General features: G+C 44.3%; 1 protein-coding gene across 3 annotated transcripts; it reads right to left on the minus strand.

The window, feature by feature from the left end:
• Nucleotides 1–880: 880 nt before the first annotated feature.
• plekhf2 (pleckstrin homology domain containing, family F (with FYVE domain) member 2) lies at nucleotides 881–26,184 on the minus strand. 3 transcript variants are annotated; one of them, XR_006034423.1, is made up of 3 exons: nucleotides 16,594–16,841; nucleotides 3,022–4,747; nucleotides 2,294–2,306 (listed from the first exon to the last, which is right to left on the minus strand). XR_006034423.1 is itself a non-coding variant. In XM_042105823.1 (2 exons), the coding sequence occupies exon 2, from the start codon at nucleotides 4,734–4,736 to the stop codon at nucleotides 3,999–4,001; it is 738 nt and encodes a 245-aa protein (XP_041961757.1). In that variant the 5' UTR covers nucleotides 4,737–4,747; nucleotides 25,828–26,184; the 3' UTR covers nucleotides 881–3,998. The 3 variants fall into 3 exon arrangements, 2 of the variants coding, with proteins under 2 accessions (XP_041961757.1, XP_041961756.1); XM_042105823.1 differs by lacking the exon at nucleotides 16,594–16,841 and adding an exon at nucleotides 25,828–26,184 and having other exon boundaries at nucleotides 881–4,747; XM_042105822.1 differs by having other exon boundaries at nucleotides 881–4,747.
• Nucleotides 26,185–26,571: the final 387 nt, after the last annotated feature.

The following is a 26,571-nucleotide window of genomic DNA, read 5'->3' on the forward strand; positions in this document are numbered from 1 at the left end:
CCTCTCAATAACTCCAATTAGACTTAGCAGGCTGAGTTCACTCAGATTTGTGTTGTCACCAATTACACACCCATGTGCAGGGGTCTGATGTTGATAAACATTTGGGGACCAACAACATGCTTGGCCCTGTGTGGGGGGAAATTCCACAGGTTTGGATTCTTCTAAGAAAAAAGCCGCAAGAGGAAACCCAATCCAATAACCTGGTCAGTGTTCCGCTGTAACAGAAATAGTCCAAAGGGCAACTGGTCATCGGATTTGCAACCCAACTCATGCAGAGCGGTTGCCTGCTAACACACACAGAGAGAGAGACAGAGAGAGAGAGAGCTGAAGGTGTAGGAGGATTAGCCTGTGTAATGACATTAATCCCGGATGTTGTGTTACTGCCGTGCCTGCTGAGAGGCGGGGCCATGACCCCTCTTGACAAACAGGAACTTCAGGAACACTGATACCATTTCCTCCGAATCGGTGGCCCCAAAAATTATTTTATATATATGTAATGAATTTAGAGTGGTTTTGAGAGGTTTTGTTTGCTGTACACACAAATAATATTTCTGTTGCTTTATGATTACTACTATTATTATTATTGCAATAAATGTGACTTATTTATATTTTTAGGCCAGCAAGTTCTCAGAAGGACCCCTCAGGACCACTGCCATGAGTCACCATCCGGTCTATTAGGGGTCTCCTAGCGCATCAATAAAACACAGGAGTCAAAGCTTTTGGTAATAATACACTGTATTTCTTTCCTCAGAAACATTAGTATCTAATAATGATATGTTTGATTACATTCTTGTTTAAGCCCTTTCATTCTTTCATTTTTTTCCTTAAGATCAGGTGAGGGAACAAACCATATTCAAGGACTGAAAACAACCCGAGAGAGAAGGATTTTGTCTTTTTAAATTACAATAAAATTGAATGGTTCACTCCAACTAATCCAAACAACCAAAAAAAGACAAATTATATTGTTCAGTACATATTACAACTCAAGTTTTTTTTTTAAATGCATCATTTCCCTCACATCTTCTGTCCCGAACATTATTGCTCACAGTCTAGGTGCAAAAACGCGTCATCTCAGGTTTTGCAGATTCCACCTTTGCTGTCTAGCATCCTTTCCACTTTGGGTCCAAAGAGTTCATTTGGGTTTTAGTCCCGGTTCTATTTGCCCTTTGGTAGCGCTTAAGGCCATTTTCTCCAGTGTTCTGAAAGGCTTGTGGACACGAGTCCCTTGGTCCAAGAACCTTTCCTTCGTTAAAGTTTGAGAAGAGAAGTACTGGTTTTACAGTCGTTCCAGAATGTGAGGCCAGTTCAAAGGGCAGAAATTCAAACTACATTAGAGAAGAAAAAAAAATCTGTACATAATTTACAACACTGGCAAGACTGAGACCGGTAATCTTACATGAAGAACTGGATTAATGTAAGATTTTAGTTAAAATGTGTGTGTGTGTGAGGGTTTGGGGGGTGTGGGGGTTAAATGAACATGCATGAATAGTTTCTGGTGTAAAATTTATCCAGACCACACTTCAGTTTTGGTCTCTTTGTTCCTGTTAATTCCTTGGACAAATTACTTCATAACTACCTGAAGTCAATTACTAACATTAAAACCAGTTCAAACATAGGACAGCAAGATCATCAAGTCTGAGATACATTTCCGTAAACCCATATGAATTAGTTTTTAAAAGCCATGTGAGGTTTTGTGTGCACAAGCAGAAGCTGACAGAACTGTTTCCATGGTAAACAGCAGACAGCAAATATCAGTTCTGTGTTAATGCAAACATCTTCTTGCATATTAGTTCTAACAGTCAATGCTCTTAATTTTAAAAACAAACACAAAGTATCCCTTTTCAATGTCAGTTTTCGCTTGTAGATAATGACGTTTACACACAGTTATGGTTCCTTTTTGAGGATATTAGCCCTTAAAAGGTGTGGGTTTTTGAACATTCTACCATAAGATTCCATTCCGCAACAACTGAAGGTCCTAAAATTCTATGTTGAATTCAATGAACCCAGATATTCTTTAGAACATTCATTTTCCAACATTCCAACATTCCCGTCACACCGGTGTGATGGTACACCTTTAAGGGTTAAAAGCATCTGTACTGGATGTTCACAGTCACCTGTGGTTTATGAGTTAAGTAATATCGGGCCCAATCACTGTAGTAATGCATTCAAGCGTCGACTTAAACGCAAGGAGTGTTGTGGCTTCGCAACGCTGCTTCCTCAAAAACAACATCTGCTCGCATGTCTCGATTCCTGTTTGAAGAGTCACGAGTTCACCACAGCTTCACACAGAAACTCACACACACACACTTACAGGCCTGCCCACTCACCTACACACACACTCTCACACTCACAGACACCCAATGAGGGTTAGCTGGGAGAAGGGAGGGAAAGGGGGACGGCTTTCAAATCGGACTGACAGCGGGCGCTTCCTCCGACACTACGCTCACTTCCTCCCGAGTAAGAGGCCCTGCTGTGACGTGACGCAGCGCCAGGCCTGGGCTCTGCCAGATGCTTGGACGAGAACAACGTTTGTGGCTGATGCAATAGAGCACCATGGGTCTCCTCTACATGACCAACACCAACAACTAGCTATCAGCAGAGACCACTGCACGTCTCTGGACTAGAGGCCCACATACTGTCTTCCTCTTCCTACTCTAGGCGTTAGGCCTAGACCTGAATTTTTTTCTGGCTGATTTACATAAAGCTGACAAGGGGTTTCCATAAAACTGTGCTATCAAATATAGACTTCTAATCTATAACTCTTCAAATCCCTAGATCCACATCATATACAGCCACAACATAGAGGAGTCGGTAAACATAGTGAAGCAAGCGTCACTCATGTTGCGCCATGGTCCATGGACTCGATTCTTCTAGGACTGAAACATGGCTTTCACTTTTACTATGTTAACTGGACTTTCCCTGAAAAATGAGAAGAATAAACTTGCTCCCCTGGTGGGTCAGAAGGCACAGTGGCGGTAAAGCCATTGATAGGCTTAGTTTGGGGAACCTGCATAAAATAACCACACACACAAACTCACACAAACACTTTTAAGAGCTAGCAGTCTCCAAAGTGACACAATGATTTGTCTTAAGCAAGTATTCATTTGACTGGCATTATCTACTCAGGACTAAAATGCACTTGGATGCATTCTACCGGGCAATATGACTGAGAGGTGCCTTGGGGACAGAGAAGGTAGAGAAGCTCTGTTCTATAAAAAGGAAGGTAGACGGTACAAAAATACTGATTCCGATTCTGAATCTAGACACCTAGAGTGCACCTTCTCAATGTCGTCGTCATACGGCAAAAAGCTAAGAGCGAGAGATTATTTACAGCCTGTGCTTGAGCACTACCACCATGCTCTTCCCTGCCGTAATGTCGGCATGGCGGCAGCCACTGCGCACCATGTAAGGTCCAAAGGTAGCGAAACAGAAAACACAAACGCAAAAAGCCTGAGGGGACGAAAGCTGCTCACCGCCACACACCAAAAGGCTGGATGGACTCTGCCGAGAAAGAGGAGAGCGAGGTGGTGCTTGTGGGAGGTTCTGGGAAAGGGCAGCGGGAGCAATCCCGCTCCTGTAGTGAGACTGTGCAGAGATACACAGCCTGCTGGAGTAGTATAGGGGGTGAGGGGGAAGCAGGGGGCTCCGCCTAGTGTTTTGTCTTTATGGAGGACTGCACCTATTTCATTAATCCATCACCACAAGGATGCCGTCCTCACGACTGGTAGACTTCAACAATTCATTTGGAAATTTACTGTAACACGGCATGTTGGAAGTGAATAAGAGAGTTTATATCAGTCCTGCAAGAGGACGAGCTGCAAAAGCGTTATATTAGCTCATGTCAAAATAAGTGTGAGTGGGTGGGAGGGTGAACAGAATTAAGTCAAAAAGCTCTGAGTGGACATTAATGTTCATGAAAACCAAGCTTTGGGCCGGGCTGGGGGGTTAGGAGGGACACCAGGGGGAGGTGAAAGTGGGACCAGACCTTAGCCGGTCTCTCAGTCACTGCTGTCGTCGTCGTCGTCGTCATCAGACAGGTTGTTGCCGGGTGAGCGTCCGTACGGGTCGGGCCGCGGCACCGTGTGCAGCCCCGCACCGAGGGACAGCTGCTCGTAGCAGAACCCGCAGACACGCACAGGCTTGGACGACTGGCTGGGCAGCAGGAACTTCTTCTCCGAGCACGGGCCGCACACCACGAAGCCGCACTTGCGGCAGTGGTGCCGGCGGCTGACCGGCGTGAACTTGACCTTCAGGCAGCGCATGCAGACGGTCGCTTCCGAGTCGGGCACCCAGACGGCGGCGTGCTCACCGCTTGGCGCCTTGCCGCTCTTGGCCAGCAGATCGGTCACGCACTTGCCGATGTGGCTCATCCACTCGGACTTCTCCGTGGCAGTGGCGGCGTAGACCGCGAAGGACTTGGTGGGCGTCTTGATGAGCCAGCCGTTGCGCAGTTCGCCCTCGTCCTCCACCGTGTCGATGGTGACACTCTCCAGGGGGATGATGTGCTGCTTGTTGTACTTCTTCTTCTGGATGACGATGTTGCCGTACACCAGGATGTCGTTGAACAGGAAGAACTGCCGCGCCTTGGGCTTCTTGCGGCACAGCTTGGTCAGCACCCCTTCGCCGATGAGCACGCGGCCTGGGATGGCCAGTGGCTGACCCGCCGTGCCGAAGCAGCCCTCCACCACCGCGATGCGCTTCGAGTTCGCCTCGCTGTTCGCCAGCCGGTCCACCATCTTTACTTCACCTATGAGGGGATGAGAGAGAGAGAGAGATTATTCTCACAACATTCCTCCAGTGTCTGAACTTAACTCAGTGTTCATTAGACAGAAAACAGATTTTAAATTAAATGACCTTTCAAACATCTATTATGCACAACTAGTGTTGCACGGTGCACCGATACTACAAAAGAATTAAAAATGTAATTCTCGATTCTTGACTTGGTATCGGTATCGAAACAATAATTTTGGTATTGTGACAACACTATGCACAACCTATGCCAATTAAGACACTACTGAAACCACAATCTGTTCCAAATCTTTCATAATGTTGCCTGAGAAAGAAAGCACAAGGCTGTTTCAGAGGGCTGAAGAAATACAGACACCACAAACAATTTTGTGTGAGGGAGAACACCCTCCACTGTCAACTCCTGTTTGGCACTACGCCCCATGAGGTTTCACACTGTAAAAGGTTACCCTTTTAGAGCGTGGCTCATTTGCACACGCCATTTTCTAATCCCTGCCCTTCCTGCACATTAGCATTAATGGACTGTCCAAACGATTTAATTACCGCTCAAAACGGACACAGTGAGAGAGCAGTCGGAGCTCTTCACAAAGGAGGAAACCACTGACCTACATACTCGCACCCCGCCACACACACTTGGGCTTTGTTCCCTAATGTGTCCCGGACACAGTTTACAAACAGGTGTGAAAAGAGCGCTCTTCCTGTTGTTTGTCTCGACCTATTCAAAGGTCATGTGTGGTGAAACTGCAAGGAGCCTTGACGTTTATCTCTGCTGGCTTTTATTCTCCATCATCCTCCTCTGCAGACAGGTGGCTCTCAATGAACATCTGTGTGCAGGCACCACGTTGGAGGAGCCAGTGTGTGTGTGTGTGTGTGTGGCTGCACACCATGAGCTAAAAATAACAACTGGCACAAGCTGAAACTGAACAGAGAGAAGAAAGAACTGAGATGGGCATAGAAACAGCTCCTGTGCAAGAATGTGCACATCACTCTGTGTGTGTGTGTGTGTGTGTGTGTGTGTGTGTGTGTGTGGCGCATCAGCAACCCCCTTGGACCTTCACACAGCAACAGTCTGTTTAAATAATACAACTAGTTGCTGCAATGCCTAGATTAGATGGAATCAAACGAGATAAAGAGTCTGAGTAGAGTAGCACAGAGAGTGAGAGAGAGAGAGAGAGAGAGAGAGAGAGAGAGAGAGAGAGAGAGAGAGAGAGAGAGAGAGAGAGAGAGAGAGAGAGAGAGAGAGAGAGAGAGAGAAAGAGAGCACAGTAGCCCTGGTATCACAGGATGCTCTGAAACCGAAAGCCAAAAGAGTGAGTGCAGGTGCCAAACAACACAACGTAAATTCCACACACCGCACAGCCACACACACACCTTCTGTGAGGTTTCCAAAAAAGCCTGTGCACCTGATCAGATTCCTGCTGAGGTACGTGGCACGCCAGCACCCCTCCGGCTCCACTACAAAGGCCTGCTGACCCCCCATGCCAATACGGCTCACCCCTCTTTGAACAGAGAGGGGATAAAAAGAAGAGGTCTCTCTCTCTCTCTCTCTCTCTCCCCCTCTCTCTCCTCTCCCTCTCCCTCTCCCTCTCCCTCTCCCTCTCTCTCTCTCTCTCTCTCTCCCTCTCTCTCTCTCTAGCCCTATCATCACAAGCTGGGTAGCCACTGGGGCATACAGTAAATGGCAGGGATGAAATGAAGACAGAGAGGGGGATGGAGACAGGCAGAGAAGGAGGGAGAGAAGGTAAGAGAGGGAGAGAAAGAGAGGGGAAGAGAGAAAAGCGAGAGTATCTATATGAAAGGGAACAATGGAGAGAACAGAAAAGAGAGAAAGAAAGATAGATAAATAGATAGCGGGAAAGACAGTGGAAAGCCTGAGGACAGAGGGTCTCACTAAGGGAGCAGCAAAACAAGTGAAGCTGCTCTGATTTCATTTCAGATCGCAGTGGCGCAGCAGCAGTGGCACAGTCCTGATAAATGCCTCGGAACAGGGCCATGCTGGAGAGGTGAGAGCTTGTCCAAATGGACTGGCCTCCCACTACAGGGTGTGTCACAGAGCCGTGTATCTCTCACACGGGTGAAATGTCCTAGACTGGGGTTATCGCCTGCCTAGGGGGCACAAGCTCACGCCTGCTGGCCTGCATCGTATGGGCGATATATATGCTGCACCAGGGGCGATTAAAAAAGCTTAAAATATAACTGTGAGCGCTATCCTTTATTTTATTAAGTTTATTTTTGAGACTATTTTGGATTTAGCACCCAGTAGTGAATAAACCAAGGTATTGAGCGTGTTAATAATTTTTTTTTACAATATATATGCTGTCCCACATGACAAGTCTGGCCTTTGCATCATATGTATCGCTTCTGTTTCACAAGCACATGCCTGATCATCTCACTCCGAGGCTCTCAGCCAATGCCTGATTGGCACACCTGCTGTGTGACACATACACACCTCTGCATCAGGAAGCTACTGAAACAGGAGCTCAGAGTAACCACAAACACACACACACACACACACACACACAAACCTCTGCATCAGGAAGCCACTCATACAGGAGCACAGAGTTGCTACACACACACATTCACATTACTAAAACATGCATGACATGGGTCAAAAATGTATCAAAACATTTTTCTACTAATTACAGAAGACTAACTACTAATTTGACACTTTATTTTACAAAAGTTTAAAGTAGATAAATGTAGTGGTATTTATTATGATTTGTATTAAATAATTTTTGTACATTTAATTTGAGGCGGAAACAAAAAAGAGCGGTTATTGACATTCACACATCACATAGCCTATAGCCTAACTTGGGGCTGCAGACAGGGTCACACACACCACACACACACCACGTACACATGCACACACACACGCACACACACGCTCCATTGCTCTCTCTACTGGAGGCTACATGTGCTACGGTGCTCCGCTGTCACTGAGGCCACGCATCGCAGTGTCTCTCCCATCTGCGGCTGCGGTGATAATTGGCATAATTACCCCCAAAGAGCAGTGGGCAATGGGGCGGGGGTAGTGCCATGCCATGCCATGCCGTGCCATCTCCCCGTGCCCTTGTGGAGGGATAGCATGGCCCGCTTCCAGACAAACCCCTCTGGCTCCCCAACTCACAGCCTCCGCCATCCCCGACCATACCCTACGCACTGACGCTCAGCGCAGCGGACAGCCAGGGTATGGTGCAGTGATAGCAGTCACATGGCTCCCCTGGCCTTGTGGGTGGAGGGCAACGGGAGGTTGGGGGGGGGGGGGGGGGTTTGTTGACATGAGGCCGGCTCACGCAGGGATGAGGCCGTGCTTTTGCCCTCAATGAGGCGTTGGCAGCCGGGCACCCCTGGAGGTGAGGAGGGTAGCCCATGCATACAGATACCCTTCACTGTGCACTACACTGTACTAATGACAAGGCTAATTTAATTAAGTCCACAAATGCATCTCAATGACCTAAAAGGGTCTAATATAGCCTCCTATGGATTTGTAAGGTTTGAAAACGAACAAAAAGAAAATGAGGAAAGAATTAAGAAATTCCACTGCCTACACAAAGACATATGGCTAAATTAGTTTTCTTTTCTGGGTCATGCAAAACAAATTTGTGAAATTCTGGGAGGGATTCAGTCGTACTATAAACACCCACCATACAATCTCAGCATGTTACGAGAGGAATCTTATGTAAGATCATAAGTAAAGATGTACAAACAGCTTATCGCATATGTTGAAAACTGTCTATAAGGAAATGGGAGATTTAAGTCAATAGAAAACAAACAGTATAGACTGAAATGGACTTCAGCTGAAGTCCAAGACAAGCGCCTTCCCTGTACTTGAAATTACAGCTAGACTTCATAGAGAGCCAATGCAAAGTGTGAAACACTTTCAGCAGTTAATGCAACTTCCAATTTCATATTCTTCCTCCTACTCTTCATTTCAAGTGTGAAGCCCATGGCTGAGATTAAGTGTTCTGCCTTAGCTTAGGCTATGGTGGAGAGACAAAATTCTTAAATGAGGAGAGGAGGCATGCCAGGAACAAATCTCTCTCTCTCTCTCTCTCTCTCTCTCATATCTATTCTATATCACCGCGCGGGTGCTGTTAGCGAAGGAGGAAGGCGTCAGATAAAGCGGAAATTACAAAGTCCTGGAAGGAGAGACACACATGGCAGAGCTGTCCATCCATCCTGGCAAACAGATGGCCTTGACGAAACACAATTCCGCCAATACCCACAAACGTTTACAGATTTTTCTCTTCACAGTGGAGCAGCAGCAGCAGCAGCCCACTGTCACACTCCCACTGGCTTCATACGGAGCCTCAGGTGGAGGGTGGGAGACCAAATGCAGCCTGCAGGTTCGAGTGGAGGCAGTAGTGCAGTCACACAGCCGCCGTCACTGGCCAGGAGAGGGGCATTCATGGTTCATGTGTTTCTGAGGACAACAGGACATCAGTGTGTGTGTGTGTGTGTGTGTGTGTGTGCGTGCACGTGCGCATGGGTGTGTCTTGTGTTTTATGTCTGCGTGATATGCATGTCTGTCCTTGTTAAAAATGAGTGCCGGGTCTACTTATTGAGAGGCTACATCTGTTGTGATGGGACCTGTCTGCATTCACACTGATTCGATGTAATCAGTTTCTGGGGACAGCCTGTGTGGAGCCGTGCCATGTTGCGCTGCGGATGTCAAAGGCATCTCCATAATGGAAATAACCCAAACACAGACACAAGTGTCCAGGCACCCCTGAAGCTGAAACTGAGCAAATTGTTGACTCCAAATACATAAAATGTAGACCCATGCATATATCTGCAAGGAAATCTCTTTGAATGGAAGTCGCTGATTAACTAAATAACTGTAAATGTAATATATGGCTGATGAACTAAAAAACTGTAAATGTAATATATGGCTGGATCCGGTGTAGTGCTGGGCGGTATGACCAAAAATGTACATCACAGTTTTTTTTTTAAATTTGGTTTCAGGGTAAATGATGGTATTTTTTTTGTTCATCCATAATCAGGTGTTCAGCATTTTCTACTGGTTGAGAAAGGATTTACTGCAGTAGACTGACTTAGGATGGTCATGATGAGTGAATATTGTAGAATCATTTCACACTAGTAGTAATAGCTTACAGGTTTGCATGCCACCAGAAAATGATGCTGTTTACAAAGAAGAGCCACTCATGATTCTGAGTTAATTACAGAAGACTGTTAAAGCGATGGTTCGGAATAATTTCACTCTAGGGTCCTTTGCACCATGACCCCGAGCCAAACACCCTCCCAGAACCTGTTTTCCCTTGGTCAAACCCTGGTCGAGTAGCGCTGTCAGAAACGAATGACTTTCTGCCTGCGCTTATGAAACCTATAGAGTATCTTGTAAATTACCCCATTAATAATGCCCTGAATGGTACAAAACTTCTACAGTAGTACAACTATGTTCTGTACTCATAAAACGAGGCATTGAAAAGTTTGTAAGTACACCAGGAGTTTATTTAAATTACACTTGCCAGATGGATTCTACTCTCTGCTGCTATCTACCGCTGCGTTGACGTTACTTCCGTGATTTGGGAAAAGCCTGTAAAAGTCCTGGCAGGAAGCATGCATAAGGATGTAGATCCAGGAATGCACTAATATTTTGTTCGTAGTACCAGTTTGCAACAATTATTAGTTAACACTAAGTTGTAAACACTTCGGAAAAAAATATTAAAAACTGGATATACCACAAAACGTTGATGTAATCGCTTCCTGCCAGGACTTTTACGCTAACTACGTTGTTGGTGCTTTGTTTTAGGGACCTTGAGCAAGCTACTGACAAGGTTTGATGCTGTTTTGAACAATATTACTGGTTAAAAAATGCTATTTGGAAAGCGTTTCGTTCATGGCCCTTAGCTAATCCACTGTTTCCGATTTGGGGCTATAGCGTATACCGGAGCAAGCTCTGTAGTGGTTGATCAATGAAAGGTACGGTCTCCACGGCTTATTTGATGTGTTTTTAATGCCGAAAAACACCCTTGGGTCAATTTTCGCTGGAATTACACTTTAAGGTGTTTTGTGCACTGGCCCCAGAGCACTAGGCTACTGTTTACCCCCCTTGTCCTGCAATCGCACCATGCGTGTTTAGAAGCGCAACTTCATATCATAACGAAAATATACACCAGTATCCGGTGTGAACCGGTATACCGCCCAGCCCTAATCCGGTGGAGTGGAAAGAGGCGTCTCATATAGCCAATCAGATCAGAACTAGCCTAGTTAATTCCCTGGACTCAATTTCCTATTTCCTGGAGAGTGAGACTAAGGGCAGAATGACGGCGCGTGAAAGACAAGACATTAGATAAAGCCTCCGAAGGCGCTCAGCTCCATTTTGCCTATCCAGCAGCCATCCAGGGCTGGTAAAGGCGCCTTCACATTACAAGATGGGACACGTTCCAGATGACTCATCTGCATGCCGCTCGCTCTGCAGTGGCCGGCAGCAGCCCTGCTCGGAGCGGGGGGGGGGGTGGGGGGGGAGGTGGGGGGGAGTGTTGGAGCGCTGAAGTGGCGGTCAGTGCGGACAGCGCAGCGCAAGGGCTGGTGGACACAGGGCCAATCTCATTCCTGGGGGCCTTTCGCAACACAGCTGGCCAGTCCACTGCCTGATTTGATCCCACATGGTGCCACCACAGATGCACATGACCACGCTCTTGCATCAGATGGACTAATAGGAACACCAGAGGTGCTTTTCTTTTTTTTTTTTTTTTTTTTTTTTTTTTTCCCTCGTCTTTTCTCCGGAGTGCGCTCGCAGAGCAAAACAAGTGGATCGGGTGAACAGATCGGGTCAGAACCGCAGGGAGCTGAGCCAGAGACCGGGGCGGTTTTTTATTTCTATTTGCTGGATGTTGTGCGAGGTCCAGCCTGGGGCTAACCGCTGCTCCGATTCTGTCAGCCGGGATGATATGATCAGAGAAGGGGAGGAGAGGACATGTGCCACTCTTCATCATTTCAAACTCCCGCGGACGTGTCAACAGGACAGTGTGACAGTGTGACGTGATTATGACTACCAACCCACTGTGACCTGGATTGCGGGAGCGGGAAGTGGGAGCGGTCTGCATACCGAGGGGGAAAAAATCAAAACAAACAAACAGACAAACAAACAGCCCGACCTGGCGTCACTGATATCACCCTCGTACTCGTGCAGATATCATACTACTAACCACATTTCTGGAGGCATCCTCTAAAAAATATAAATAAAATACACAAAATTCAAGAGGCATAAACAAACAAGAAGGCTCAAATATCAAGCTGACCCAGGGCACAGATGAGGAGACGACTTGTATTGTATTTCTGCAATTCATCAACTGCAGCATTACATGGTGGACAAATTGTTGCACACTGCTCGCTCACACAGACATAATTTTAAGCTTATATGGTGTTTCTCACAGCACCCGAAGCACTACCCTGAGTCACTAGCCGGAGTCATTCTCTGACCACCCAGAGAGAGGGAGAGGGTGTGGCTGAGGATGAGCAAATCATTATCAATTTGCCTCAACAAGAACACACTCACATCCACACCCTGTGACCTGATTGTGACTACTGCTAGTAGATACAAGCAAAACGCAGCCTGATCATGTGTAGGGCAACCTTTAAGGGCGCAAAACCAAAGGCTGGTCCTAGGCATCTGGCTTGTTTTTTCGTTTGTTTGTTGTGAACGCCTTCTGAAACAAAGTATGCACTTGGTGATCATGTAAAGGAATATATGTTCATTGAGTTGCATCTGTGATCTGGGCTTTAATGACTCTCTGGCAGGCCTTCACTGTACTTGAAGAAGAACCCATAGAGCAAATGCCCACGACACCGTTCCACACCCAGGATGACGTAGTAAATGAAGGAGAGGTAGCTTTTTTTCCTCTCCCTACAATCAGCCATCATCTAATGTGCACACACTACAAAATAAGATCACTGATACTTCCGCACTTGTCAAAATATGACAGGGACTTTAGAAAAGCCAACCAGATCTGTTTTATGCAAACCTGGCTGAATACTCACTCGTGCAGAGATGTGGACTATGTACCGGTAATGTACTGCATGTGTCCAAATGCCACCCACCTCTAGGTCTGATCATACGGTCATCTATCTTTTGCCAAAGTATTACCAGAAACTAAAAAGGAAAAAAAGGACCTACTTCAAGCGACTCCGTTGAAGAACTAAGGGGCTGTTTTGATGCCCCTAATAGCCCATGAACAAATCTATTTTATGCATTTCATATACAGTATAGGCCTATTGCTATTCTATGCATTTTATATATAGGCCTATTTCCGGCCTACTACTGTGACAAGTTTCCATTTGAGTCTAATGGACAATAAAGTTTCTCTCACCTTCTTTATCTTACACTTCTGTTGTCTTCCTCTCACACAGATACTTGCCCAAGTTGCAGATATGCACAGTGGCCCTATACGACAATTGACCTGTTGCTAAGCGCCACCCTTAGAACGCAGATGAGCCAATGACAGTCCAGCCTCAACAGACTCGGACATCAGCTCAAACAACTCCATAGGAAACAACAGGGAGGAGGCATAAAATGACAAAATCGACGTAATGTAGGCTACTAAGCCAACAACGTGGGCACAGCAACCAGGTTCTCTGTTAAATCCCAAGATGAAAATGCTCATTAGCCAACTACTATATTCTTGCTACATCGAATGTTAATATAGCCTAACACTCAGTCTCAATCTTCAACTAGCTAGCTAGCTAGCATTAACGTCAGTGGTTTTTGCACGGGGATCTGGCTACTCGCCTCCACTTTAAGCTTGTCACCTTACATTTTGAAGTTTTATACCCCTCCATAGCATAATTAAGTCCCTTTTGATTGCTTCTGGAGGAAATTAAATCCTTTATCAACTAAAATGTCCTCAAAGCCTGCTTTGATATACTGTCAGCTGCCATTCTCCATAATGTATTTCTAATCAAGTCTGGTATGTTTGTCCGAATTTCACACGGTAACAATGGGGGGGCGGGGCTTAGGTCAATTAACCATGGAAATCTCCCGTCTCTCTCTTACACACACACTCCCTTTCAGATAATGACTTCATAAGCAGCTGATCCAGTGGCATGAAATGCTGCTGTGGGTGCCACTCTCCTCAGAGGGCTCCATAGGGCCCTTAATAGCTGGTTCACTACGAGAATGACACATATCTGGCCAGCTCATCTCCCCTGGCAGGCAACATGGCCTCCAAATTACACAAGCACGGCTGATTCTGTGGAATAGCCACGAGGCTTGATACTATACCGCCAAACAATAGCGCAGTATGAAGGCTGATGTACTTGATGGCTTTAAGAATGTGGGTTAACCATCACCCAAGATTACATTAGCCTACATCAGATTTGAGACCTAGCCTACATGAGACCTAGCCTTGTGTGCTGCTATTAAGGCAGCTACCAGTTACCAGACGCAGCAGCTGTGCCGTTTTAATGCAATGCTTTATTACACCACAACATGGACTCAAAACTGCTAACTGTTTCTGTATAGGCTCATGTTAAATAGATTAAGCATAATTTCATCATAATTTGGCTGTGACTTGTTTCTTGGGAGTCAATATGACTATTGGCAAGACATTCTCAGCTATATGAATCATCCCAGCCAGCAGGTACATAAGCCAGCTAATATGCAACCACCATTCCCCACATCTATCTCTCCCTCAGTCAGACCCACACACGCATTTGCACGCAAACACACACACATACGCACACACACACACCTCTTAGACCAGGGGTCTCAAACACCCGGCCCGCGGGCCAAATCCGGCCCGCGTCCTGCCCAATTCCGGCCCGCGACGTATGACAAAATAATAATGTAATCCGGCCCTTGAGGCTATTAATTGCGACAAACAACGATAATGATTAAAATAGACGATAGATCCAGGTACGGTGACAAATGTCATTTATAGGCCTACTCTGCTCCACTATGTGCAAGACATCCATAGCTTGATTCAAACCCAAAATCGCTGCGCAAAGTTTTCAGGAAATACTTGTATTACACGCGAGAAACACAAAGACGTGCATATGTAATGACGCGGAAGCGATGCAGGCCATAGTGTTGCAGAAATTGAAGCAGAAATTAAGCAGAAATAGGCCTACACCAAATGTTGAAAAACGTTCACGTGCGATGAAGTCTTAGGTAAGCTATGTTATTCACCTATTCTAATTCTGAAGGAGAATATCCTTTTGGAGATTATGATCGATCGTCTATGACAGTGATAGTCACGGTGCGTCTGTGAATGGAGGTGCGTGTATACAACGGTGTCCACTAAGCATACCATGCTTGTTTCGACCCTCTGCCCAACATAGCTTGGAGGTTGCAGTGGTAATCGTGATGATAGTGTCCGTAATGGATGTGGTACAGACAGCAGGGCTAGTAGAAATAGGGCTCTAAAGAACTACAAAGTCAACCGCAATATGATGCGAACTTCTGGGTACTGCAGATTACCCGTGATAGGAACTGTTTGACCAGAATACTTTATTGTAGGCCTATATTGTAGTAATCTATTACTAAACCACAACATATTAGGTGTTGGTATACATCTTAGGTGTTTTCCTGTTAATTTGTTATGTGGGTAATATGAAAAAAGGAAAGTAAACCTGCTTAAATATCTTCATCCAGTATTTACTGAAAGGTGCATAATTTGAGGTGCTTGCCATCCAGTGACAAATTACATGGGTAAATTTACCCCCCTTCATAAACTTTTGTTTTACTCAAAGATTTTTACATTTACAGTAGGACTTCATCTCTGACCACTTTCAAGCCATGGCCTTTTGAAATTTTGATATAAAAATCCAATGGTGTTGCTTTCTTAACCCTGATGCCTAGTTTGCCAGGTTTAAAAAAGTTATGAGAGGAAATATTTTTATTTGGTGTGAAACACACACACCTGTTTTTATGTTTTTCATTTATTTTATAATTTGTATTAATATTTATTTTATCATTATTTTATTTATAAGCTAAGGTTGCTAGCACAGGTGTCTAAAACTAGATAAAAACACTTGCACTTTCTGTTTGCAGTTTTGTGTGGTATTTGAAAAAAAGAACATTGCATTTTCAGAAATAGCCGGCCCTCCAATCAGATGACGTTGGCAGAATTGGCCCCCAGCTCATTTGAGTTTGAGACCCCTGTCTTAGACTCAACATTGTGGTCATGCTCTCAATATCTTATATGTGATGGTTGTGAGTCCTCTAACAGTGCAGGTGGTGTTTAGGCAGCAGGTGTGGGACAGAAGTATACCCTCACTCCCTCCCTCCCTCCCACACCCACCCCCACACCCACACACACACAAAGAGACAGTTGCACAACGCAGGGGCAGCAGCTGTGTGGTGAGAAGCCCAGAAACCAGATCCTTCCCCTGGCTGCTGACACTAAATCTGGGTCTGGCGGTGGAACACGTGGACCCCACACTTCACACAAATGTCTTAGACGGGGAGGAGGAGGACTCAAAGGGTAATTCTAACAGCACTCAGCTTGTCAATCTCCCACACACCATTAAGCTACTCACTCACTCCACACATGTGTTCCGCTCTCTGGTGCAAGTTTGAGAATGAGTCATTGGCAAACAAATCTTAGACACCACATGCATGCAGAGCCAAACCGTTTGATCACTGGCACCCCACTACCCACCATGGAGGCAGTGGTAGCATACTGGCTATATGGAGCTCAGCTAGCATGCCGCTAGCATGAAAAGTTGCGGGTTCAATACCTGGCTTCCACCGTTGTGCCCTTGAGCAAGGCACTTAACCACTTAACTCAAAGTTGCTCTGGGGACAATGGCCCTTGTGATATAATTGACATGTAAGTCACTTTGGATAAAAAGCGTCTGCTAAATATAAATATATTTCCTCACCACTGGAGCACAGCATCCCATCAGCCTGCTATAGAGCTGCCTTCAGGCCTCTTATCAATGTCTGCTCAGGCTCGTTCTGGAGATAGCACAGAGTGGTGAGGGACTGTGAACGTGTGGTTACGAGTGAAAACTGTACGCACATGAGAACAGCAGTGAGATGAGGAAGCGCATTCATGTGTTTGTCTCTGTGTGTGTGAATGTAGTGTGTAAAACAAAAAAAAGTCTCTGCTTGCTAAAGTGTGTGAAATCAGGCACTGGGGTTTGGAGGTTGAGTTAAGTTCCGATGAGGTATGTATAGACCCTTTCAAGAGAGTTCCATTATCAGCATCATAGTTGGCCCCACAAGACTTCCTTTTTAACATTCCATATGTTATCTTAATGCAGAGGAAGTAGATTGGGGCCCAAATAGAATGTTCAAGCATTGTTTTTGTTTACCTTGTTGAAAGGGTCTATAGAACTGAAAGTGACTGTGAACTGTCAGTGTTAACGGTTAAATAGGGGGAGTAATGCAGGACCATTGGACATGTCCATGTTAAAGGTTAAATATGGGGGAGTAATGCAGGAGCATACTGTAACTGTATGAGGAAGAGCACCAGACACAAATAAATGCGTGCGTGCGTGCAGCTTAATGGGCACGTACATAAGCGATGACCCAGTCTGCAGGAACCCGCCTGTCTGACGTCCATAGCGCACCACTCTGAGGCTCAGTGGGCAGTGTGGAGGTAGCCCCAGAGTGGTGAGGGCTGATTGGAATCTGCTACTGCTACACTCATGGGCTTCGCCAGACTCAGTCAGTGTCCTCAGCTGTATGGCTAAAGGCCGCCACAGACCAAGTCGGACGTCTGATAACGGTTGGTCGGTCGATGAGCATTGCATATGTCGGCATGGTCTAAGCACTCTTAAGATGCTATGATCCCTATTAGGCTCCACAGCATCAATAAGTACATGATGGTCTCAAAGTGAACAGAAAAAGGAAACTTTAAAGCTGGAAACAACAAACAAGCTCACATCTGGTTGCTTGTTTAACAGCACAAAGCAGCAGAAAATGGACAGGGGCCAACCAATTCAATCAATATCACAAAACCTTGCAAAAATATCACACTACTTCTACTCTGACTTGTTTGAAATCATCATGCCAACAAGACGTATGCACAAGTTCTGATATTTTCTGTAGTTGATAAGGCCACCCTTAAAAATATTTTTGTTTGCCGTAACCCGACCGACCCTGACGATTTAGGGCCGACCCAATTATTTATTTATTTTTCCTTTTAGTCCGACCGACTTGCCGGTTGTAAACTTGCATTAAGAATGACCAATTTGTTTTACTCTTCAAACAACTAATACAAATGCAATAAAATATTTTAGTAAGTTAGTAAGTGAATATAAATTGGCTACATACAAGCGTAGGCTACGTTATTTCTTTTAAATAAAAACCTGTGGCGTCATCTATGATTATGTAACCGATATGTAAAACCGATATGTCAGTTGTCAAAAAAGGGGGTAGATAGTAAAGGCGATATGCTGCAAAAATTTCATTCAAAAGCATTTAATTATGCAAACTTTTCTTTCTTCTTTTGATACACAATTGTCTATCAACTTGCATCACTTGCAAGTGTATATCCTATGTAGGCCTATCATGTTAATCCAAGAGCTGAGTGATGGCAATTATTTTCATAGAGTAGGCCTACACAATGGGCTATGTGCTTGTTAAGGGACCGGTCACAAAGAGGATGCTTTGCCATCGTGTGTGTGAGTGCACGAGAGAGGGAGAGGAAGAGGTGCATGCGTGACGGCAAGTGTTACTGCAAACATGTAGGCTAACTAGTTAAAAACGTAATAACTTAAAAAAATATTTTTTAAGATGGCCTAAAATTCATTAAAATATTACCAAAACGAACCTTATTGTTATAGAATGAGTGGGTGGTGCACCTAAATGTTGTGCTGGTACGTTTCAGAAAGTGCTACTAGATGGTTTGTCCAATAGGAAGTGTATGTGATGACTATCAAGGTTGTGGACTTCGTAGATTTCGTAATTTTATGAACCTCGGAGCCTAACAATGCTTGCAAACTCTGCCAAGCAATAGCCTATAGCAATAATGGATATCAATCAATAGTACTAAATACTGGCAATTATTTTAATATCAGGGAACCCTATGACAGTGAACAAATTCTGTAGAAATGCATGGATTCCAGTTGCTGCTAATGGAAGTAACTTTTCCACGGAATTATTTTTGGAATCTGATCCCTTGTCATACCTGTTCATTCGTACTCGTCGCTCGACTTATCGTGACTAAATTCAAGATGGCGGCGAACGGTAAACTTACTCAAGGTACTGTCTGTATAAATCGTCTTGTAAATAAACTACCAGTTCTCAATGTCTCGTTTTAAATTTCAAGGCCCTCGGAAGTCTACCAATAAAGTATGGAGCTACTTTGAGCCTCGTAAATGGTGTAAAACAGTGATTTATTTGCATGGCTAGGCCGATGCCCGAGGCACCCCCATCGAAAAACTGTTGGTAGCATCGGCTAACTAGCGCCAGATTTCTGAATGCAGGGGACAAGCCGAGATGAGCTATGAGACATACGTTCACACTCGGTATCATGTTTCAACACACTTTAGGTCAATATCACACCGGAATTCTCCTTTAATTTTAAAATGAATGATTGCCACAAGACCATGTCTCTCAGAAGAGTTACAAGAAACCCTGAGGACCTGACAGACTGCTCTTCAGATAGCAGACGCCTGCTTGCTTTGGCAAACTAACCAACTCAGACACCAAAAAGAAACCAGACTGTCAGTCTGATATTTGTGGTTTGAGAAGGCCACAGAGATGTCCATCCATGTCATCATGTGTCTGTCTCTACTTTTGTTTAGTTAAAGATAATATCTTAAAATGCTGTTATCTTTTGACACATTGTAACATCTTTGGCTTGTAGAAATGTACACCAGAAACATTCTTCTGAGCCTTATTAAAACACTAAAACCACTCCAGAATGACTTGAATCCACTTTTATTTAACTACATTAAATCAACAGTGGGCTATATTTCTTTTTAAGAGCTGTCTGTGATGTTCAGAGACCCCCCCCCCCCCCCCCCCCCCCCCCCCCACACACACACACACACACACACAGACGCTTACCTTGCTAATTCTCCCCCCAGGCACATACAGCTGTAGTAAAAAATTATCTGCGCTGGTGCACCATAGCAAAACCATTACCAATGGATTTGTACATTGGCTGTGTCACATCACCACGTGACGTGATCCTCGAATGCCTTTTAATAAACAACCACTTCAAACAGCCGTAATCTAATTAAAGCCTGTAGGAATGCTTGTTATGTCTTGGTAACAAGCTGTTCATCCATGGTGTTTTCTTAGTCAATACCTTTGAAAGCAAACTAACTGAAAGAATAATTGTATAACTCTTTTGCCAACACATCACTATAGTACAGTACAGCCACAAATCATTGACACATTAAATAAAAATGAAATAGAATAGAAATTGCACTCTGGGCTAACAAAGAGCTATATGTGGGTGTCAGCAGCAGCAGCAGACAGACTTAGGAACAGAACCACTTCACACTCAGGGTGAGGCTCATAAAGAGGAAGCTCATATGCATATTTTCAGGTTCTACAGTGAAGACTAATTATATCTTCTGCTTGTTGAAGCTGACTTACATCTGCTGCCTGCATTCTACCACATTCCACAGACGAACACCCTCGCCAGCCTCTCAACTCAAGACTGTGAGCTTGTTTATGTGGAGCTTAGAAAGCCTTATACACCTCGACCACAATATTCATCACCAAGCCAAACATCCTGCAGAGCAAAGTGATAAGATCTACCTTCACTTCTGTCAGACAAAAAAACAGCAGGTGAGTACAGAGTAGGCACAACTTTGAATCACATGAGATCACTGCACTTTCTCCCGTTCCCCATCTTGCAATTTGGTTGATCAGTTATACCATCTTCTTGGTACGTCTTCTAGTGAGTCTGCTCCCAATATGAAGAGGCGTTCCAGAAATGTCTAGTTATCCATTCATCACCTGTTGATATAATTGCAAGGTCTTACATTTTCTTCAATTACTAAACTGTCTTGGGGCAGCTCAGCGGAAACCTTACCTCGAGATTCCTGCGAGCGTTTCTCAGACTTCGCCTAGACGTCAGGATTGCGTGTGCATACAAGCAGTCTCTCACTCCGGGCAGCACGTGGACTCCACAAAACACACAAAGCTATCACACAAAGGCGATCATGCTGGGAAATGTCATGGGTTCTAAATACACCTCACTAGGAGGGAGACAGAGACAGATTATCTCAGACGCAAAAACAGCTCAGCTCACAGACAGCTCAGAGGATAGGATCTCCAAAGGCCTGCACTCTGTAAAAATTCTACTGCCTACAACTGATATGAGTGTGTCATCAAAGGGGTCGCTATAGCATTCAACCTTGAACCTTAATACCACAAGTATCTAGGACCCAGGAGAGGTCTCAGGCACTGTAAACAGGACTTCATAATGCGAGTTCTGGAATGAGGTCAAACACTATTCTCAGGTGCCTGAGATCCCCAAGAGCTGCCAGCTGAACGCTTTCGGTAAAGGGATAATCATTAACTGTGACAGGTTCCTATTTCCCCATCATCTCCCGTGTGTCCTGAGGCCACTGTTTAGCCTACTATCTTTTCCAAATGTATTCAGAGCCTACTGAAATGAAAGTATAGGCTTAATTTTCTTTTCAACTTTTCATTTCTGTCTTTCATCCGTATACAGTATATTTCATATATTTCATCCGGATATGATGTGCTCATTGCCTTTTTAATACAGCTTGGGCAGTGTGTAAGTTAACTTTGTTTGCTCATAGCACTGGTGCCACAGCAGTTGATAATTTTGTAGCACAATGTGTAGTTAAACACCTCATCTGTTGGTGACATTCTAAAATATTTTAAATAAGGTGTCACTGGAGCTAAGCTGGTAAATCATCCATAGCACAGGCTGCCTTTTTAATACGGTGGGTTTTGTATACATGTCAATGCTGATAGGATAGAACCTCTGACATACCCACCGCATGAGGGAACACTACCTCAAAAGCCTGTTACACATCCTTGCACATTGTTCCGCCCAAACATGCTGTTCAAACCAGAAATCATCGCAAATCAGAGAAAACGTTTTGCTTTTGAAGATGCCTCTGACTGAATCTTCACCAACAATCTCACCCAGTCATGTCATCCAATCAGGGCAGTGTCAATCCCGTTGAAGTCTGTTCCACTGCATCAAGTCACCAATGACAACCCCCCCCCCCCCCCCCCAAAATACAGGCTTTCAAGTGACTCACAACTAACCAGCCGTTTCCTTTTCCATACACTTAAACTACTGCATGAAAAAGAACTGCAGAAAAGAGCAAAATTACCCCCAGCTTGAAATGGGCCTGGCTGACATTGCGTGGCTTGGTAGAGTGGGTCCATGGAACATCTGATGTCTTGATGTACAACCTTGGGTGGCCACCGAGACACAGATGTGGGAAATTCCCCAGTACAAAATTACAGTGTGCCTCCTTTGCATGTGTCACAAGCTTTCCCAGTTTCAGACGTGGAACTTCTCAAAAGGGACTAAGCTGAATGATATTCAACAGCTTTAACCATACATACTTGTGGAGTTTTCATGTCAGCATCAGCATGCATCTCCAAATTGACTCTCAATTGTAGAATTAACCACTTCAATAGGTCTAAATAAAGACAAATCAAAGTCTTTTTTTAATGTTACAAATAACAATCAATAAGCTGATAACTATCAAGCCTGAACCTTAAATTGCCTTTTTCCACTGTTGATTACCCTGTTATCAGCACATGACTCACCTTAGTGTCAAGAGTTCAATTTCAGTACTACAGAGAGCAGTTGCTCATTCATTATAACCCATTTGAAATGGAGTCATGGTCAAGTCATTGAGAAAGCTCAGAAACACCCTTATTTAGGCCTACACTGAGTGACAGGGCATATGGAATAAGCAAAGCAACCCACCCAGACTAGCCACTGGTGTGGTGCCTCCTGTTTTTAGCTGATGCAAACAGTCTAAGCTTGTCTACGCTACCATGTGCCTCTAGCAATTGCACACACACTTGCTTGAGTCAACACATTTTTCGACTCAGCTATTTTCATTCTTGCGAGGCGGGAAGTGCTAAAGTCTCTGGGTGGGTGTAAAGGTCCTGCAACAGCCTGACAATTACAGTGGCTGCCTTGTCACTTCACGCCTGGTCACTGGTGTTGTTCAGGTAGGCACATTTGTATACTGCTCTGCCTTGTACAAGTCAACTAACCTACCGGTATATGTCCAGGTATTATAGAAAGCATCTGATAAAAAGTGGTTATGGTTCCTGTGTAATACATACACACACACACACACACACACACACACACAAGATCAGAATATCTGACATTACGTAAAACAAATTCTGTGCAACACCTACACAATGAAATAGCCTGAGGGCTTACACCACAAAAAGGAAAGACACATTCTTCTCACTACTCAGATTTAAGAATGAGCTCAAAGTCCTAGATATTGCAGTACAGGTAAAGGCTAGAGTCAAACCTGAAATAAACATTAGTAACGTTAGAACTCTGCCAGCTGGAAACCCATAAAAATGATCCTGTGCCGACATTAACATTTTAGCAAGACCAGATGCCTGCAGCACACAGACAAAAGACCCTCAAACATTTTCCAGGTTCTAGTAGGGTCAGAGTTTTAAAATGCCTCAAAGCTGCTTGAGTGATGCCAGAGAGAGAGAGAGAGAAAGAGAGATGAGAAAGAGAAAGACAGAGAAAGAGAGAGAGAGAGAGAGAGAGAGAGAGAGAGAGAGAGAGAGAGAGAGAGAGAGAGAGAGAGAATTGCAAGAGGCAGGCCTAGCTCTGAGTGATGGCATCTGTTTTTCTCATTCATACTTGCTCATGTGTTCAACACATTCTCCTCAAACAGCCCACCACTCTCTCAGACTAAACACCATTGAACACAGTGTGTTCTTAGTTCCACTCTGCCCTTCAAGGTGAGAGAGACCAATCAGAAAAGTAGTGGGAGAACTGATCAAGTTTTCTAAAGAGCCTTTCTAAATGCAGAAGGGACATTTTTTTGAATAACAAAAACAGACACCATTACTGATGAGGGGAAAACAAGGGCTTTTCCCGCCACTGCTAATGACCACAAGCTTTTCCGCTGGACAAATTGGTTTCTGAGACATTGATTGGTCATTGCCATCATTAAAATACAATGGAAACCATTCTGGAATTATAATTATTTGTCTTTATATATAAGGAGGCAAAGACGAGAGAGAGAGAGAGAGAGAGAGAGAGAGAGAGAGAGAGAGAGAGAGAGAGAGAGAGAGAGAGAGAGAGAGAGAGAGAATGCCAGTGCCCATATGAGCTAAAGATGTCTAGCCCTAATTCAGTAGTTTTATGATGGCATTGTTAGGTCCCACAACAATTTCCACCCTAAATGTTCTGGTCATGTCCCGAGTTGTTCAATAATATGCCATCATGAGACTAGTTCATTTGACATCTCAAGGAGCTGATAGCAATAATGTTACACCTTTAATCCGTGAAAGTGACTGCTTGTCTGTCAAACAAAAAACTAACGGACTTGCTCCTAGGTCCCATGACATTTCCTAAGCAGGCTATATTTCGTCAAATCGGCAATGCATGGCCCAGACAGAAACAAACAACCCTCAAATCCACAGCATGGATACAGACTGACAGGTCAGGCAGGTTCATCTCATAAATAACACCAGCACATGAGTTTCTCTGACACTATTGATTAATGGACCTTTTCTTCTAGAACAGTGGTTCTCAAAGTGTGGGGCGGGCCCCACTAGTGGGGAATAGAGACATGACAGGTGGGGCACGATGAACAGGAGGACATTTGTATTTTGTGCCTACCTTTGTTTATTAATGCCTTTCTTTTTGACAAGGAAGATATTTCAAAACAAAATAGCCACACACAAACATAGGATTCATAAACATACTGACATATGAATTAACACATCATCAGGTCCAGAGGACTTACACGGTCGGGAAATGTAACTTGGAACCAAAATGCAAACATTTTAATGTTACCATTTTGCCGGGGTGATGGGGTCAGGTGGGACTTGAAAATTTCCCACCTCCAAAGTGGGGAATGACAGAAAAAGTTTGAGAACCACTGTTCTAGAGACAGCCCAATTAAGGAAGTGTAATAACAAACACATTATGGATCAGTCAGAGAGCAGTGATGACGTGGTTTCCCCGCTTGGACAGATACTTTCTGACGGTGGGAACAAATACAAAATAAAGTGTATCCACAGCGACCGATGCCTTTACTAATCAGCCTCTGACGCGCCTGTAACATTAAAGATGATTTTGTTTATTTAACAGCCTGTGAGTTCTTTGATAGTGGTGGTCATAACGGGAGCACCGTATTGCACCTGGAGTTAAGTGAAGAACTGAGCCAGACTCCAGCGTCAACGTCAGTTGCACTGGGCTTATATTTCTGTGTTGATTTTTCAACGATATGGTGCTACTATTGCTAACTTTAAAACTCTAACGTTAGCTGCTACACACCAATGTAACGTTACTGATACCCTGCCCTGCTTCTTTACAATAGGCAGGGTAACGTTAACTAAGTTAAGAAGCAACTATAAGTTTACGTCACTGACCGCTTAGGTTATCCTACTTTGCATTTACGGATAATTTTGTGTTTTAAAAAAATCGCTTTAAAGTTGCACGCATTATTCTTCCTCATAACTGCTTAACAAAACAGATCATATGGACAGCTAGCCAGCCATATTATAAATGCAACTTAACCTACTAAGCTCATTGACAGGCTAGCCGTTTCCATACTGTAACGTTATAAGTTAGCTAGCAACAGCTAGCCGATAGTTCCCGAATGATCCAGAGTTTTTTCAACAGCTAAACCAGATTGTAACTAATGCATAAAACACCATCCAACGCATTTAATACGTCGGCAACAAACACAATCGTTTAATTGAAAACTAAGTTAATTTAGGATGGACGAGCGTATTCGTCAAGTCGACTTACTTAGCTATTAGCAAGTAAGTTAACCCCGACTGTATCCCAAGTGAAGCTAACGCTAGCACGAGAACCTATGAGCCCATTTCCAAGTTCCAAGTCCATAGTAGCAGGCTATCGCTAGCTAGGAACGCTAGGAAAGTAAGCCCATAAAACAAACAAAATCGTGGCAATATATATTAAAAATACGTACCTCGCAAAGACAACGTATGCCAGTAAAGCTGGAGTGACCTGTAGTTCCCAGATAAAATTCCAGATTTGTCACCCTTTCAACTTTGCCTCTGTCAGTAGCAAGGCAGCAGCTGTGGGGCACTTTGCGGGCAATAACAATATGGCTCCGTAAAGTTGTTCGCGGGATTGGAAACGTCACTTCTCAAAAGACAGTTGAGAAGGACAGAGACGTTCTAATTTGATAATAACCAGAATACACAACACAGACACTGGACAAGCTGACAGGTTCATATCTGAGACCTTCGTCTCCATCTGTCGTGCAGCCAATCACTAATCTTTTTCCGACTTTCTCTTCTTTTTCGTCTTTGTCGAAGTTGATCAACCGGTATGACAGCTTTCTTCCCACAAACTACAGAATATTTCCAGGTTAATGACCTTTGTGTGACTTGTAGTCATTATGTAGGCATGTCTAGGCTAATAGAAATCAGATTTCCCTATTTCTCAAGAAATAGTTTTAAGGGGGAGAAAAACCTTGTCGGATAGGCCTACAAGAAATAAAGACTGGTGAAGATGATTGGCGTTAGCACTAGGTGTAATGGCACGGCACCTAGTTACATTGGCCACATTTGCAGTTTTCAGTAGCCTACCTAATGTGAGTGCAAATGTGCTGATTTGGCAAGCAACAACTTGCTATGAAATGGCAAGTGGGCAGAACATTTGAGAAGAACTTAACTGTAACTTTATCATAAAGTTTTACTAGTCAGGC

Source organism: Alosa sapidissima, chromosome 10, assembly GCF_018492685.1.
Source record: "Alosa sapidissima isolate fAloSap1 chromosome 10, fAloSap1.pri, whole genome shotgun sequence".
Taxonomy (NCBI): domain Eukaryota; kingdom Metazoa; phylum Chordata; class Actinopteri; order Clupeiformes; family Clupeidae; genus Alosa; species Alosa sapidissima.